Genomic DNA, 17,362 nt, shown 5'->3' with positions numbered 1-17,362 from the left:
ACCCCACTGCCCTTGGCTGAAATCCTGCCTGCTGGGCCAGGCTTTGAAGGACTGAAGGTGAGAGGAGAGGAAGAGCAGGAGGGAGCCCAGGACGGGGACCCCTGGGTGACCGGGACCCCCTTGGTGGGGACAGGACCCCACAGCCTAAGGACCAGCTCAGGAAATACCCATAAAGAACAAAAGAGGACTTGGACTGGGTTATATTTTAAAATGCTCATATATTTTCTTATTTTTTTTTTCTCTTTTTTCTTTTTCTTTTTTTCTTTTTCTTTTTTTTTCTTTTTTTCCACAATTCTAATACAATTGTTCATCAAAATACTGGCGTTTCCAGCAGCAACTCTTTTTTTTTTTTTTTTTCTTTTCTTTTTTTTTTAAGTGAATAATAATATACGGTAGTGATTTCACAGTAAAACAGACCTGCGGGAACGCCGGATATACGTGACAAAAGACACCCCCAGACCAGCCCGCCCTGCCCTCCCCCGCCCTCCCCCCCCTCCCCGAAAAAGATTTTGGAAGTGGGGGAAAAAAATAAAAAGTTCATTCAAAAAAATTATTTCAAAAGAGATTTCATATAAAGCCTTTAAAACACAGTCAGAAGTTTCTCCCTCTTCTCCAGATCCCTGTCCCTGCGGCTGAACATTTACAGAGAGGGAGAGAGAGAGAGAAAGAGAGAAAAATAGAGAGAGCGTTTATAACAATCTCTGTAGAAGAAACAAAACAATCCAGAAAAAAAAAATATCCAAGAATATGCAAGGGATAAAATTACATTTGTACAAAAATAGATTTTTAACTTTATTGATGCTTTAGATATTTTTTCCTTATCTTTTCTCTTTTTTTTTTTTGTCATTCTAAATTTTAAATGTATTTTATTTTTATTTTTTTTTTTAGCTATGCAACCCATAGCCAAGGCATCCATCACTAAGTATTGGGAATTGCTAAAGCTATTTTTTTTTTTACTCAAAACCACCTGCTGCTCAAAAGAAAAAAAAAAAAAAAAAAAAAAAAAAAGAACAAACAACAAAAAAAGGGCATCTTAAAATAGATGCATTTCCTTTGTCTCGAGTCATAAAGATCCAGATTTGGCGTACGCCAATTCGGAAAGGGCTTCAGATACAATGTACTCGCTGACATGAAGCAAAAAAAAAAAACATACGAGAGGAAAAAACAAAAAACAGGAAAAAAGGATTGACTTAAAACAAACAAAAAGTCTGTAATTGCTACGGTTATAATATATGTATATGTGAGTGAGGATATTTATACAGTGTATATATCTACAGTACATACATGTATACACACGCACATATGTATCAACTTAAAACAGATCATGCACGTCTAGTCACTGATGGGGACATCATCAGCTCTTGAGCCACGGTCGTGCAGGGGGGGGAGCTGAAACGTGCCCATGGCTCAGGTGGGACCCGCGGAGGCGCACGAGAAGGCAGCGAGGAACGGCCCGGGGTGGCTGAAAAGCTGATGGTTGTGCTATCTTTAGAAAATTAAAGATTGTCCCACCAACAAAAAAAGGAACTTGAAAACATAAAAAATAAAATTGAACAAAAGAGATCACCCTAATCAAACCAGATTTTTGCGGGAGTACTAAGATCTGGTTAAATGAAAGTCCTACCTCTCTAGTGAATAATGTGCCTTTTTTTTTTTTTTTCTTTTACCCACGTATCACCTCTTCAAACAAGCGTGTAATATATTTATAGTTATTATGATGAGGAAGAAAAAAAAAATAAAATAAAAAGCCGAAAAAGTGAAAAAGAATACAAATGAAAAGACTCAAACTCATGCAAAAGCACGTTGCTTTAAGGCTGCTGTGGCAGATGTCAGTGGACGCACAGAAGCTTTTCCTCCTGCTGGGGACGGCTGCGCCGGTGACCCTGGGCGGGTGGGCAGGGGTCGTGCTCGGGGAGGGGGCTGAGCACCCGTGGTCGTGTTCAGGACCTGCTGAGCACCCCAAAAGCTGCTGGTGTGGATTGGAGGAGCTCTATGCAAAGCAGCAGCCATGCGGATTTACAGCAATGTGGGAGCTCCCTCAACGCTTGCCGAAAGCACGAGGTCCGGGCCGGTGCCCAGCCCTTCCCCAAAACCCTCCTCCACTGGGGGGGGCACAAATCACGGCAACGCACTGCCCCGGCAGGGAAACTGAGGCACGGAGACACACGTCCTGACTGAGAGCCCCTTGCTGGCAGAGCCTTCCCCTTTGCACCACGCTTTTTGCTGAGGACACCCCGCTGCTCTCGGCGTTTGAGTGATATTGAGTTCAAAGCAGGATGGGCTGGGGGCACCTGCTCACGGACCGCCTTCCAAAAACTCACCGAGCCAAAAAAAAAAAACAAAACCAAAAACATCAAGTGGTTCTACCCAAGAGAGACGAACAACAGCTCGGGTTTATCATAGTGCAAGGTCGAGAGACTCTTCCACAAAGCTTCCTCACCCCGGGGACCGTCCGGCTCCAACCGAGCCCCCCGGGTGCTGCCAGCCCCCGGCCACCGCGCGCGGGCGTGCACGAGCGCTGTGCTGGCAAGGAGCAGCCTGCTCGTGTTTACTGGCACCCTCGCTAGATTTCGTTGCTCTCGCCTAGTTTTCTTGGCAAATTCTTCCAGGGTGAAGCTGTTTAATAATATTTTCGGCGGCATGCAGGCTGCTGGAGAACCAGAGCCAAAACGCTTCTCCTTCCCCGCCTCTGCGGATTCGCCACTTCAGGCCAGCCTAAGGCAAAGTTACGACCTGAAATCCTGAGTATTTATCCGGCGAGGAGATGGCCTTATTAACTGCAGGGGATGGAGCCGCCAGGCGGGTGACAACTGTGTCCCCTCCAAAGCAGAGGAGGGGGGCTGCTCCGTCCCCCTGCGGGCACAAAGCGGCTGTTTGAGGGGGCAGCTACAGCCCCCGGGGAGGAACGGAGAGCCACCTCTCTTTGGGACCTAATGCTCTGTTGCTTTGGGGCACAGCAGACATAAAAGCGGCCTGGAGCCAACCACAGGCACCTCATCCTTGGCTCTCAGCGCCCTGGGATGTGCCCAGGACCGTCCTGTCCTGCTGCAGGGGGGGAAATCCTCCCCAGGAGCCTTCCCAGCTCGTTCTGCTCTGTTTTTTTAACCCGTTTGCTCAGGCAGGCTCTGGGGACACCTGATTAAAGTGAAAGGCGAGGTGATGGGGACGGGCACTCCGGGCTGATCTCCTGTCCCTACCGGACATCCCTCTCCAGCCAGGACCTCCCAGCCCCACGTCGCTGCCCAAATAGGGAGATGTGGGGAGGGGGAGCCCCATTCCTGCTTCACCGCTAATTACCAAACGCTCCCACTAATTGTTGCCCTGCAGTGTTTTGCACCGCGGCTGCTGAATCGACAAGCTCTTGGATGAGCCCAAACCCCCATGAGGGCGCAGTCAGGGTGGTGGGTGCTTTGTTGAGCTCACCCCAGCAGCCAGAAACCCAAAACCAACCTGGAGCAGGGCAGGACCAAAACACCAAACAGGGAGCACTGCCAGGGCACCGGCCCCTGCTGCTCCAACACAACAGCCCTTAAATTGAGCAGGGATCCTGCAGGATGGTGCCTGGTGAGCAGGGCCATGCCGGGATGCTGGGGGCAGTTGGGAGGGCAGGGGTCTCATCAGCAGGACCCCAGCAAGGGCAATGTCGTGTCCCAAACAGCCTTAAAGCAAGCGCTCCGGACCTGTGCTCGTGTCTGTGGGCAGCTCCGGCCTGAGAGCAGCGGTGCCTGGGGCCCCGGGGTGGGCAGAGGGGGAGAGGACGTCCCCATGGCCACCGGGTGTTTGGAGGGGGGATTTAGCTCAATCCCGAACCCTCTGCTTTTAAGTGAAAGGAGAAGGCTCTGCGCAGCCACGGGTGACTCACTCACGGTAAGGGCCGCCTCTCCCTGCGCGAAGTAACTACCGAGACTACTAATAACAGTTAGAAACCAAAAATAGAATTCTTTTTTTTCTTTTTTTTTCTTTTTCAAAAAAAAAAAACCAACCAACCTCCATCCTCTGAAAATAGCCAGCTGCAATCCGGTGAGCCGAACCACTCCCTCAGCTCATTCAAAACCCCCCGCTGCCCAAAAGGGCCACCGCGGCCGGCCGGCACCGTCCCCAGCTCCCGTGGCACGGGGCGCCGCGGCGGCCGGCGCAAAGCTCTCCGTCCCCCACTTCTCTACATCTACCGCAGGGCAACAGCGGATCAGGTCTTTAGACGCAGCAGTGACAGCAAACGGACAAGGGTCAACGTGGCGAGGCGGCGAGGACGTCGGGGGGGTGGCCCCGGGGAGCGCGCGGAGAAGCTCGGACGGTGCCTCCAGCATCGGGGAGGGCAGGGGGGGAAAGGGCTGGGGTTGGAGGAGGAGAAAGCAGAGGACGGAGCCCCGCGAGGCCCCGGCCGGGCGAGGGACTGACCCAGCAGCAGTTCTCTAAGTCATTTGATGGGGCGCTTCCAGCATTTCCATCAAGAAGGTGTCGATCGGCGTGTCGCCTATTAGCTTGAAGAAGAAGAGGTGCTCCAGGCATTTCAGGCCGATGGACCGGAGGGCAGGGAGCCGGAGCAGGAGCTTGGCGAACCTAGGGGAAGGGGACACGACACGGTTAGATGTCCTTCCAGCAGCCCTGACCTGCAGAGCATCTGTGGCTGCTCCTCCGCGGAGCCAGACACAACTTCTGCTACCAAAGCTCTGGGCTGCACACCCAGAGCTGTGCAGAGAAATTATGGGAAATCATTAATTACGTCCCCAGCCCTGAAGATGAGGCGCTCACGGTGGATATTCACAACAAACATCTGCTGGTAGCTACACAGAGAGAGAAAATGTGACATGAACAGCCATCCCTGGGCTGGGGCGCACGGGCTGCACCGCTCAGCCAGCACCCCGAGGTGCTCGTGGGGTCCCTACAAGGGACCTACAAGGGTCCCTACAAGGACCCAAGGAGTGCTGCAGGCCGCTCATGGCCTGCTTGCTCTCTGCTTGCAGCCAGGGGATGCAGGAGGTGCAGTGGGGGCCAGCTTCTGCTGCATGATGCCGCTTCGCTGCAGGCAGCGGGCACCTCCCAGGCAGCTCCGTGCAGCCCTGGGGGGGCTTCTTGCACGGCCAAAACCCGGCTGAGCCCTGTGCTGAAGGTGCTGCGGGGTTGAAGATGATGGAAGCAAGCTGACGGGAGTTCTGGAAGCAGAAGCTGGAGACAGGGCTGCAAACCAGCCCGGACACGGGGTGCCAGCCCCCGGCAACCCTTCTCCCCACCCGGCGCACGGGGCTCAGCCGAGCCCCAGCCGAACAAAAGCCCTTTCTCCCCGGCCCGCCCGGCGGAGACGCTTTTCAGGTCGCACCCACCAGGCTCGCAAAGAGCGCTGACAGCAAGGAGGGGAGAGCCAGGGGGGCTGGGGAGAGCCGACCGCGCTGCACGAGCCGGCTCCCGGCGCCCACCGAGCCCCGCGCCCACCCTGCAGCCCCCGCGGGGACACCCAGGGGTGCCCCCACCCTGCCCACCCGCACCCCACGGCGGGCACGCAGCCAGCTGGAGGGCACGCGTCCCGGCGTGCAGAATGGGAGAGAGGCCCTTTAATTGCTGGCAGCGCTTTTTTTTTTTTTTTGGTTTTACTGCTGCACAATTCAGGCTTCGACACAAGCAAAGGCCAGAACCGAGCCAGCCCAGGGAGAAGGGGACTTCAGAGAACACAGAGAGAGAGAAAGACAAGCACAAACATACCGATATTATACATGCATGCACACTTTTCTCTTTTTTTTCTTTTTTTTTCTCTTTTTTTTTTTTTTTTTTTTTTCTGCTGAGCTGGCGAGAACAGCGGGACCGGAGCCAGGAAAAACAAATCAGTCCTACCATCCCATTCAGGAAGTTTCACTTTAAACCAAACCAGATGATGGCTGCAGCCCTCCGATACGTTTAACCGTGAGATAACCAGCCCGCAGCACAGCACAGCACCGTGCCAGGGCAGAAATCGGCCCCGCTTCCCCGCGGCTGCTCCGTGTCACGTACACCCCGTGCCCCCCTGGCGAAGGAGCAGGGGGTGGCGTGGGGGGCAGCACGGCTCGGTTTTTCCTAGGAACGCCTCCCCTCGTCCTGCTGCCCCAGACAAGTTCCTTTTGGGTGTCTGCAGGGTGCCCGGCAGCCCTCGAGGGCTGGTTTGAGGCCGAAGGCGTGCGCCGCGGGGCACCCGTGGGGGCTCGGCGCTGGCCGCGGCGGGGAGCAGGGGAGGATGTGCAGCGCCCACGACGCTGCTCCGTGCGTTTGCTCAACCACAGGAAGAACTTGTTTCCAGCCCCAGATGGTGATCACATTGTGCCATGAGACCAGGAAGATGGAGAGAGCTCCTGAGAGCCTTTCCCTTCGCTGTTGTGCAACCCTGGCCTCCCAGCCCACCGGTTAACCCTCCCCAGCCGCTGAGGCTTGTTGCACCCTGGTTCTTTGCCGGAAAGGAGAGGCAGCAAGGCAAGAAGTGCTCAGTGTAGCTCCTAGGTATAGCCCTCAAGGATTACCCTTAAAGGTTTTGGCGAACCAGGGTGTGAAGACCACACGAGGAGCTCCCCGAGGTCATTCAAAGCCCACAAGCAGAGCCCCTGCTGCAGGCTCCGGGATCCACAAAACTCCCACATCACCGGGGCTGCCCCCGGGGGCACACATCTTGGGTGGTGCCTCAGTGACTTTCCTCAGGGGTGCCCAGCAGCTTCACAGGGCTTTTCTGGTCCATGAAAAGCAGCCGCACGCACATTCCCGGGGGCTGTCCCCACGGCGTCCCCCTGCCCGGTGCCCCCCGGCCAGGAGCAAGGCAGCGAGAGCTGCGGCACACACTGGATGCCTGTGCGAGGCTGAGAGCGCTTCCCAGCGGGGGAATAACCCGGGAGAGCTGCTGGCCGCATTCCCCAGCGCAGCTCTCCTCGTGCCATTTAGGGCCGGCTGCCCGCTCCGAGCCCGAAGAGGCACAGAGCTCTCCCGAAACTCCGCAGCTGCCAAGTCCAGGGGCCGGGGATTTGCTGAGGAGGTGCAATTCAATCACGTTTTACAGGAAGAGGACTCGGCTCCAGAGTCAGCCTGGGGTCCACGCACACTGCTCAGGGCACCAGAGGCGATCGTCCCTGCCCTGTGCTCCTCTCCCATTTCCCTCACCACTGCCAAAATCAAGAAAGCCCAACAGGACCTTTGTCTTCCACAAGTCAGCCACGAACATCCTAGAAAACTCTGAACAACCTTGTCTTTTTTCATCTGCCAGCACTTTGATACCCAAAAGGGAGAAAAAAAGAGGCCCACTATTACTCCTGAGGCTCTGCTCTGTTCGCTTCACTCGCTGCTTAAGCGCATCCTTGTTTTTCTGAACCACCCAGACCAGCAAGACCAGGAATGCAGGTGAGATGCAAATCCCGGTTGCTGGGGCTGTTTTTCCCAGCGTTCGAGCCTCAGCAGCGATACAAACCAGCAGCAGTTTCCAGTGCTTCACTTGGTTTCTCAAATGACTGTCAGTAACTGAACTGGCAGTCGCCAGCTTCAGGCTGTAACTGGGAAAATGCGCCCACTCAGCTCCGGAGAGCTCCAGGAAAGCATTCCTAATTCCCCCTCCCATTCCCAGCTGGATTGGGGGAGGCAGGGAGGGGAGAAGAGAGCATCAATTGAGGCTTTCACTTCCCAGCAATGATGCTCATCTGCCACTGAAAATTAACTCCGTGTGTGTCTTGTTTGCACTGTGGTTTGCTCTCCGTGGTTTCCAAAAGGGAAACGATACCCCTGCCCCCGTGCGCTCAGCCCAGGAGGAGCTGGGGCTCCTCGGGAACATCCAAAGCCCATCCTCGGCGATTGCAAGCACAGGGCTGAGGATCTCTCTCCACTCTTCTGGGGGATTTTCACAGCTGGAGGGGGGACAGAAATGAGCAGCTGCCTCTGCAGAGAGCTGCTCGCTCCCAGAAGATGCGGGAACAGAGCGAGAGCCTGGCGCAGACGGGACCCAGCAACCTCACGCTGCGGGATGCAGCCCTGAGGATGGCACCGGGACCCCCCCCCCCCCAAAGGGCTGCAGTGCCCCCAGCACAGGGTTTTGTGGCTGTGGGACGGGGCACAGCCAGCAGCAACTCACCTCCCGGGCTGGTCGGGGTATTTGTGCTTGCAGTACGCCTCTAGCGATGCGTACACCTTCTCCCGTAACGCCTCGACTTCGGCAGGGTTGGAGAGACCTTTCGAGTCTGAAAGGCAAGGGAAGAAGCATCAGCCAGGAGCCTCGAGGTGTGCGGGGAGGTGAGGCACCCCTCCCCATACACCTTCTCCCCATACACCCCTTCCCTGTGCACGCCCCCCGGGTGCGCAGCCACCTCCACCCCTCCCAGCACCCCCAGTGCAAACCAGTGCAGGGCATGACCTGGATTCAGTGTCTGCACCCTGAGTGCTCCAGCAGGACCCCGATACCTTCCCGAGGCATTCAAGCCCCTAAAGGTTTGCCCTGTGACCACAGAAGACCCATTTTACCCCACCTCGTATCCCAGTCCCAACCATTTGTGCTCATTGCAGTGGTCACAGACCTCAAAGGCTTTAAGACCCCATCGAGGCACGGGCTTGGGGGATTTCTCCCTCTAACACAAAGCACTGCAGTGGGGCTGTAAGAAAAGTCCCTGCTCCAGCAGGTCCCTCGAGGTGGCGAGGAGCTGGTTTTAGCAGGGGGAAAGGGACGGTCAGGCCATGGATATCCCAGGCACATGCACAGTGGGAACCTCTCCGGATCCCCCTTCCTTTACCATACAGGGCTAATCCCAAATTACAGACAATAAATTACTGGTGATTACGAGGGGAAAAAAAAAAAAAAAAAGTCAAGCAGAACAACAAAAACAAGACACGGCACTGAACCCTGCTGGAATGCCTGGCGTGGGGACGGTGGGAAAGGGCAGGGACCGAGCAGTGCCTGGGCACAAACCCTGCTCCTGCGGAGAGCAGGGAGGTGAGGGGGGGCCCCAGATCAGCACCTCTGTCCTCGGCCACGTCTGCTTCTGCCCTGCACTGAGCCATGTTAAAACGCAGGGAAAGCCCCAGGAGGGGCATCTACAGGACAGCAGCCACCTCCCGATGCACCAAAGGCTCGCAGGAAGGGCAGGATAACCCCCAGCAACGATCCCTGCCCCTGCAGTCAACGGGAAAGCCTGCTGGACTCTGTAAATCTAAGCCAGTTGCAGACAAAAAAGTTCTTGTGTGTTTTATGAGCAAGTTTCGTGCCTTTCACCCTCTCCAGGCTCTGTGGAGGCCTTTCCAGAAAGCCAGCTAATAAACCCCCGTGGATACTGAGATCAGGGAACAGAGGGCAGTAACACCCCTGATCTGACTTTGCCCTGAGTTTTTTTGCCTTAAAGGATGTCTACATTCATTTTTAGGAGCCCAAAGGATGCAGCATCAGCCAAGAGAGGTGTGGGGGACGGAGAGGAGGTAGCCGCATGTACCAGGGTTGAAGAGGACAATGGCTCGCAGGCAGCCTAGCTCTGTCTTGTCCATCTGCATGTCTCGCATTTTTGACACGAGTTCTGTCAGTACTCTGCAAAGGACACAGAAATCACAGGCGTCAGCATTAAAAAGAAATAGGGAAAAAAAAAAAAGAAAACCCCAAAAAAAGCAGGTGTCAGGCCCAGAGCAAGGTCCGCTGGCGCACGTTTAATAAAGTCATGGGACGGGGCTCATTTATACCAGCTGAGGATATGCCCTCATTTTCCTCCTGTATCAAAAATAGCTCATTAGGAACATCGATAGTTCCTGTGAGATACAGCAGGGACCGTAAAAACTGGCTCCGTGCATTCACTGAGAAGCTTTGGCACCTGAGAAAGCTGCCTAAAAATAAAAAATAATAATAAAAAAAGCAGGTATCTAAAAGCAATTTCCTCTGCCGGTAATTTTTATTACTCCCTTTGCTCTTTCTGCAGGTGCCGGTCTTGAAATATTTTCCACTGATTGCCCAGTTTTTCCTGTTGGGTCCTGCAGTGAAGTCATGATCCTGCACTTATGACCTCACAGGAAACAAATGATGTCACCCAAAGAGCAATTTCCTTGCAAAGCGAAAAAGCAAAAGCGTTTTGGTTCCAGCTCAGGCACCTTGAGATGAGTCTGGGGCAGAGAAATCAGCCGCAATTTACGCAGCGTCTGGAGCCACGCTGCGGGTCACACACGCTGGAAGCCTCGCTTGAAAACACTTTTCCAAAGCACGAGATTAACGAGCCCTTGGGACACGCGTGCGGAACCTGCCGGCTGTCTGTGGGGCTTTTATTTTTTTTTATTTTTTTTTTTTTACTGCGAAAACAAATTCAGGTCTTGGTCCGATTAAAGATGAAAGGAAAGAAAGGAGCAGCCTCCTGGTTCACGCGAGGAGGCATCTGCAAAGAAGCTCTGCGTTGCACCGGGCAGTCCCAAAGTGACTGCTTGGTGCTTTCTGCATGTCCAAGAGCGGGGACCGAGCGTCTTGGGACGGCCGGGAGCCGCTCCTCTGCCTGCACATGGGGACGTGGGACACCCGCTTTGGCACAGGGACATCTAGACAAGAGGGATTGAGGTCCCTTCCCCTACCATCCACCCCTTTCTTCCCACCTGTCAAAGATGGCCCCGACGCCAGCACTGTGCGCGCTGTTCCGGTGCACGTGGAGCCCGGTGGCTAAGAGGATCCCGTCTTTCACGGCTATGGAGCGGTGGGAGAAGGAGGCGATTAGGAGCTCATTCCACCCTGGGGAGGAGAAAACAACCAAGGCCGCAGGTTAGAGCCATGGGGTCCTCAATGGGTTCAGGGATCCCTGGCACTAATGGCTAAGAGAGGAGGAAGGCACCCGGGAGCCGCCTTTGCTGGGGTCCCTAGGCTGGCTGCGGGATGGCAGGGGGGAGCCGACCCTTTTGTGCATGTAAGGGAAGGAAAAGCTTGCTAAGGAACAAATGCACTAAAAATATAACGCTAACAAGAGAAGCAGTTTCCTCTCTAAACGTTGCAGGCAGGGGTGCAAACAGCCCTCTACCTGCTTCTCTCTCTGCGAACCCCCAAGTGGGTGCCGAGCCCCTGGTCTGACCTCATATTCCCTGCCTCTGAGCAGTTAAAGAGCTATTAACGCTTCCTATCAGCTAATTGGGCTCATTTTCAAGCCCTAATGGGGCACAGAGGTTCATTCTCTGCTGAAACAGGGCCCTGAAAACCCTCGCGGAGAGGCGAGGCTCTGTCATTGGCATCTGGAGGGGGCAGCGCTCCCCTCGCCACGCCACGATATGGATATCCCACGACCATGACCTGGCCAGTGACAGCCACTTGGACATCAGCTTGTGCCTTACTGCTGGGTATAGCACTTTGGGTGACAGGACAACGTGTCCTCTGAGCCTGGACCCCGCAGGAGCGGTCTGAAGCAGCTTGGATGGGAAGGGAAGGAGGACGCGACTTCCCTCCCCGCCCTCCAGCTCTCCTTTCATCCCTTTTTCACACATAAAGCTGAGCTCAGAAACGCCTGAAACAAACCCTAACAAGAAGAAATGCTGCAAAGGTTGAAGGGTGGACGTTTGGGTGACTTCCAGCCAGGAGAGGCATCTCTGACAAGGCAGGATGGGTTTTCTGCAGCCCCAGGGAAGGCTCACGCTCATCGCGGGGCTGATGTGCCCAGCCTGAAACTGCTCTCACGTCCACGACCCAGGGTTGCTTGGCAGGGTCCAAAATCTCAGGATATTCGATTTATTTATTTTTTTTCCCAGGCTGGAAAAGTGATGCAGGTATATCCTCCATCTCTCCTGCCACAGAAGCATGCCTTTTCTCCCTGACTGGCATAAATACAAGGTCCACGTGTGCCGTATTTACTTGCTGCGGCAGAGATGGGCTGCGCCATTAGAAATGTTGACAAAGAATAAAGTTCACTGTTCCCTGAGTGGCCACAGGATGTTTCCACCCCAATCAAGGGAGCATTTCCTTGCCTATTTACTGGGCGAGGCCTGGCACTCGGCAGCGGGATTGCAGCATTGCGAAACCCAAGGATGACGGGGGAGAGGTGGTGGCTTGGGGCTACCCCTCAAACGAGGTGGCTGCAGCCCCCCCAGGGATGCTTTGGGTGTCCCAGGGAACCCAAAGGCACCTGGCAGCACAGCAACCTCCACGTGAGCTCACCTCATTGCCACGTTTCCCCTCGTGGCCCTATAAAACGAACCAGAGACGTAGCCCCTGCCGGGCTGGCCTTGACGCAGAAAAGGAAAATCCAGGGAAAACGGGTTTCCAAAGTTGGGTTTCCTTCTCCTCCAAAACGCTGGAAGAGGGAAGGTTTTTAAATGATTCAGGATGACGGAGGAGAGCTGCTGGCGGCCCACCCAGCACCGCTCCGCGTGCTCCACTTAGCTCTGCCTCCGAGGACGCCTGAGCGAGCCCGGCTGACGCTCTTAGCTAAATTTTTAATCCTTCAATATTTCATGGGCAGCTGTTCTCCGCAGGCCGCTCTCGCCACTCAATAATAGATGGAGCCACAGCTTAAAAGACTTGGGGGAGGTTATCTGAGGCCCCGGCAGAGGTGCTTGGAGCGGGGAGCCCACGGGGGCTGCTCCCGGTGCTGAGCTGCGGGGTCCTGGTAAAAACCCAGGACATGACCGGGGTCTGCTCACACCCCACGAGCGGCCCCATAAGGATGTGGCTCGGGGCCGGCCACGATAAGCACCAACAGAGAGGAGAGAACATGGGGTCAGAAAGCCTCCGGTTCAGCTTTCCTCAGCCGTCTTCTCAAGAGGAAAGGAAACCTTGAATTATTGTCGCGGGTTTTGTTTCCGCCCCACAAAAGGAAAAGGCAGCTTTTTGTCTGCGTCCAGTCCTTCCCCTGCCATCCCTGCAGAAAGCCTTAATTTCAAAGCCCACTGCAGAGACATCCCTCTGCTCGTCCACGCTCTCAAGAGGCTCTGGAGACCCTCTTCAAAACCATGTTTTTTGTGTTCTCCAGAGAGGGCCCCCAGTCCCCAAAACCTCCCCCAGGAGGCTGGTGGCAGCCGTCCGGTGAGGCCATGGGGCTTGCCCAAGCCTGGAGCGAGGCCAACAGGAGAACAAAACCCCCCGAAGGCTCCCTTCCTAGCCTCTTGCTGTAACCACGAGACAAAACATGCCTATAAACTCGTATTTCAGTAAAACTAGAAGGGTGGAAAACCCACAGCAGTAAACAGCGCGGCTTCAGCGCCCCAAAATCACTGCCAAGGACTGCAGAGGGGCTGCAAGAGGGCCGGGGTATTTGCATGTACGCAGTGATGCTGGTTGAGAGGCAGCAAGAAATCGCAGAAATTCTAAGATTCGTGCATTTGGGCAACAGTCGGTGTTATTAAACAGAGTGACAGTTGGTGTTTGCGTGGTGAGAAGGAAACAGCGATCCCGTCATCGTCCTACTCCGGAGCCTTTCTTCTACCTCCTCCTGAAGCAACCTGCACAGCCCTTGGGCTGAGCTAGTTCCTGCGTTTCGAGTTGAGGAGCACCAGGCTCTCCAAGCATTCTGCTGCCCAATTTCAAAGGCATTTATTCGGGGCATGCACGTTCCCAACAGGAGAGAAGCCAGAAAGTCACCAGGTGGAGCAGCAGTGCCCCTTCTGCAGGGGCTGCTCACCCAAGGTCAGAGGAGGGCAGAGAGAGGACAGGGTGCACACACCCTGCAGGGCTTTCCCCTCTAAAATTGCCTATAAAAAGTGCATTCTGGGGAAAGAAGAGCAACTTTAAAACTGCCAGGGATTTCAGCATCCCAGGCCTGCTCGGGTTCAGCTGCACAGTTCACCCGATCACCCTGCCCTGAGGCTCTCTGTAATTCCTGACCTCTGGAAGCCCAGGTTGGGTTTTCTCGTTGCTGAGCTGAGCACTGGGTACCACAGCCAAACGCCAAGGTCTTTTTATTCCTTTCCCTGTTTTGTCCTTCACACGGAGTTTGCCATTTGCTGGAAGCGGTTTCCCAAGTCCCACTGACAACCTGCCTGCCCCTCTGTTTCAGGGAGCATCGAGCCAAAGCCCTTTTAATCACTTATCTCATCACGGGAGCTACACAAAGAGCTTCACACCTAAAATGCACCCTCCTCAAGTCTGCTCTTGCTTTCCTGCTCCCCCCAGTCTTTGTGTATAACCTGCCAGCAGCTGGGGCTTGCAAAGAAGACCCTTTTCCCAGCTAACTGCTTGCAACCTCCCGACGCCTCCGTTCCTGCAGACCCCCTGCAGCATAAGGAAATTTAAAATAAACCCGAAGACTTTTATTTTCATCTTGGTGGGTGGGAGAGGGAGGCTGATATATTTTTCTCCTCCTTCTGGTTTTCATTATGATCAAACGCCCTAGTCCGATGAAATTTTGCGGGGTCCCAAGCCCCCTTGTCCTTTCAAGTCCCAGCTCGGGAGGAACCCAGCGCACATCTCCGAGCACCTCGCTCACCCGCGAGGGAGCCGGGCCATTTTTTAAGCCGATTGGCAGCTGGTGCAACATTTTGGATCACGTTCAGCAACGCGTCCCCCGGGGGCTTTTGAAATCCCATTTAGCAATTGAATTATCAGAGGCTGTTACTCAGAACCAGCTAATGGCTTGCGAGTTGCCTAAATCTCAGCGCCATGCCCGTCGCCGGCGAGACTCACCTGCTCGGAGCAGGATGACCTGGTCGTCCAGGGGCAGCTCGGAGAAGTGAGGGATCCTCTTGGCCCACTCCACCAGGGTGAAGAGCTGCTTGTCGGCTGCCTGGCATATGTTCGTCACCGGGTCGTTGGGCTGCGAAGAGAAGGAGATTGAAAGGCTCAGGAAAAGGAAGGAGAGGAGAGGCTGGAGGAGCAGCGAAGGGGCTCGCCAAATTCGGGAGACCCCACAAGCGGATGCTCGCAGTTATAGGGAGAGGAGGTGGCTTGGCTTCACCTCCACATGCCTCTTGCTGGTTTTAGCGAGCTCCAGAACAGGATCCAGGTGTGCTGAGACCCAGCACCCTTCACACAAACCAAGCAACCAGCTCACTCCTCGGGCAGGACAGGACCCCGTGGCCGTGCAGCGTCCACGTTCCCATTGCCAGCACCTCCCAGCCCCACCAAACAGCAACGGAGGGGGCATTACAGAAAAAGCGAAAAAACCCTTCCCTTTGAAATATTATCCAGTAACAAAAACCATCTGCTCTCAAGGAGGACAGTCAGCCTAAACACACCAAATCCCTGTTTAAAGGAACTGCTAACAGCTCAAGTGGGCTCGTGATTAGGAACTGGAAGAGACCGTCTAACCCCGGTGAAGACAGACCTCGCTAGTCCAAGTGTGTATATATGGTTTACCTCTCCGGACAGGGATGTATGAGCCCCTCCACACATCCCGCCGTAATCCCTGCTGATACCTAGCAGCTTTGATCGTGCAATTATTTTTCTTCCATGGCCTTAAAAGAGCAGTTTCAAAGCCGGAGGAGGAGCATTTACTGCACCTCTGGATCGCACGGGGACGGAGCACGGAATGTGCACAGCCGAGGCAGGAGCTGACCCTACAGCAGCTCCCCCTGCAACCAGCCCAGCTGCAGCAGGATGAGGCCATTCCCCTCCTGCTGGCCCCGTACCCAAGCACCTCTCCCAGCAGGGCAGGGATGCTTGCTGCTCACCGGGTGGCACGGAGGGAGCAGGAGGTGAGGATGCCACCACAGTGCACATGCCACCAGCAATGAGCTGGTCCCTATGGGACTGTAAAAGGAATAAAGGAAGGAGGTTGGAGAATAAATCATCTTGGAGGTTATCGCTTCTTCTTCTTGCTTTCCTTGCTGGCTGTGTTAGGGGAGAGCTGACCGAGCACTCACAAACCAAATGGAGGTGAGAAAGGCTGCTCTGAGAAAGGGAAAAAGCCCAAGGCACACAATGCCTCCCTCTGCGCCACGGAGCCCTTCCCAGGGACCCCTGCCTGGGGCACTCTGCCATCCCCTGGCAGCAAACACCACCTCTGTGCCTCAGTGGCCAGCGTCTCCCCTTCTCCAGGCTTAAAATAACCAGCATCTGGCAAGCAGGGGGGCACCCGCCTTCGAAGTATTTTCACCTGTTGCTTGCAGAGATGGATGGGCTGGGCTGGGGTTCAGCACTGCAGCTGCAGAGCAGGGAGATCGTTTAGGGGATTTTCCCCTCCTCACTCCAGCAGCTCCCCAAAGGGTGCAGCCACGGGGGGGGTCTTGCTCTAGGGGAGATGGGGCTCATCCCTGGGGAAGGAGTGAGCCAGGACTGGGTTCTTCGCCAGGAGAGGGAGGGAAGAAGGGCAGATTTCCTCTGGACAACAGGAAAACCCCAAGCTAGGTGCAAGGAGGAGCTCTGCAGGAGCTTTTCACTGGAAGCAGGGGAATGGCAGCACCCAGAGGTGTCTGCAGGAGGGCTGGGAGGGGACACCCTGCACTGGCTGCGGCTCAGCCCAGCGTAACCATACCGTGAGCACTGGGGACCAGAACTGGCCTGGGAGAGGGGCTGCAAGGAGCCCCCAGGCTCGATCAGCGGCCAGCTGGAGATCCTGGATCCCGTGGGGCAGGAGAGGGATGGAGCCCTGCGTGCCCTGGAGCAGGACACGACTTTGGGGAGACCGCGTGCCCCTGCCGAACCTGACCCGCGGGGCAACAGGTGGCTGCGAAGTGGTATTTTAGGAAAGTTGGATGTTATTCCCAAAGGATTGCTTCTGGGCAGGTCGCCTCCAGCACCAGCCTTGATGCAGCAAGCCAAGCTCTGCTCCCACAGCCCCGGCTGCAGCCCCGGCGCTCCGCAAGTGGCACGAGCTGTGCTTGGCTCTCAGCACCATCCGAAGCCACAGCGAGGGGCCCAGCCTTTAATTACACCTCAGATCGCAGTTCCTGGAACCACGGCGGCGCTTCCTGGCAGAATTTTAACTGCTGTAGCTTGAGAGGCAGCTAAAAGTGTCATCCCCGCGGGCTGGAGGGCCCCTCTTCAATCCAGGACGGGATCTACGGCGTGCTGCTAGAAACCATCCCCGCGCACAGAAAGCAAATCCCCTCCTGCAGTAAATAGCAAGGGCACGGTGCCGGAGTGTGACAGAAGGAAAGGACACGCGGGCACCTGATCCTGCTGGAAAACTGGAGCTTGGAGACATCTTCCAGAAAACGGTGACTTGAAACCAGCTGCTAAAGGCCGATTTAAGAGCTAACGGGAATAACACCTCTCAGTTACAGGCTCTGCTTTTCGGTGGCCAGGAGCCCATCCAAGGTGGTGATTAGGCAGCAGGAGCCCAGATCGTCCCGAGGGGCAGGGGGTGACACGGGGATTTCGGGGACACAACGTGGATGAATCCTGCAGCAACAGTGACCGAAAGCTTGTGGGAATCTCCCAGGGGTTTTATCCCTTTTGCCATGCTCAGCAGCCTGCCAGCTCTGCCAATTAGCAGCTATTTGCGGCGGCTGCAGAGCTGTTGCTGGGGGCTCCCCGCTGCAATTAGGAGTGTCTCAG

At 55.2% G+C, this 17,362-nt stretch overlaps 1 protein-coding gene across 4 annotated transcripts in view; it reads right to left on the bottom strand.

The window, feature by feature from the left end:
• Positions 1-802: 802 nt before the first annotated feature.
• RXRA (retinoid X receptor alpha) overlaps positions 803-17,362 on the bottom strand; it is a 100,439-nt gene continuing 83,879 nt past the window's right edge. For all 4 annotated transcript variants that reach the window (XM_084494314.1, XM_084494311.1, XM_084494313.1 and 1 more), the window contains exons 6-10: positions 14,549-14,678; positions 10,546-10,678; positions 9,414-9,505; positions 8,069-8,174; positions 803-4,560 (exon numbers count right to left, since the gene is read on the bottom strand). In XM_084494314.1, the coding sequence (XP_084350440.1) occupies positions 4,413-4,560; positions 8,069-8,174; positions 9,414-9,505; positions 10,546-10,678; positions 14,549-14,678 (609 nt within the window). In that variant the 3' untranslated portion in view covers positions 803-4,412. The remainder of the gene's footprint in view (positions 4,561-8,068; positions 8,175-9,413; positions 9,506-10,545; positions 10,679-14,548; positions 14,679-17,362) is intronic.

This window comes from Aythya ferina (assembly GCF_964211825.1).
Source record: "Aythya ferina genome assembly, chromosome: 20".
Classification (NCBI taxonomy): domain Eukaryota; kingdom Metazoa; phylum Chordata; class Aves; order Anseriformes; family Anatidae; genus Aythya; species Aythya ferina.
This window is presented reverse-complemented; position numbering and strand designations above follow the sequence as displayed.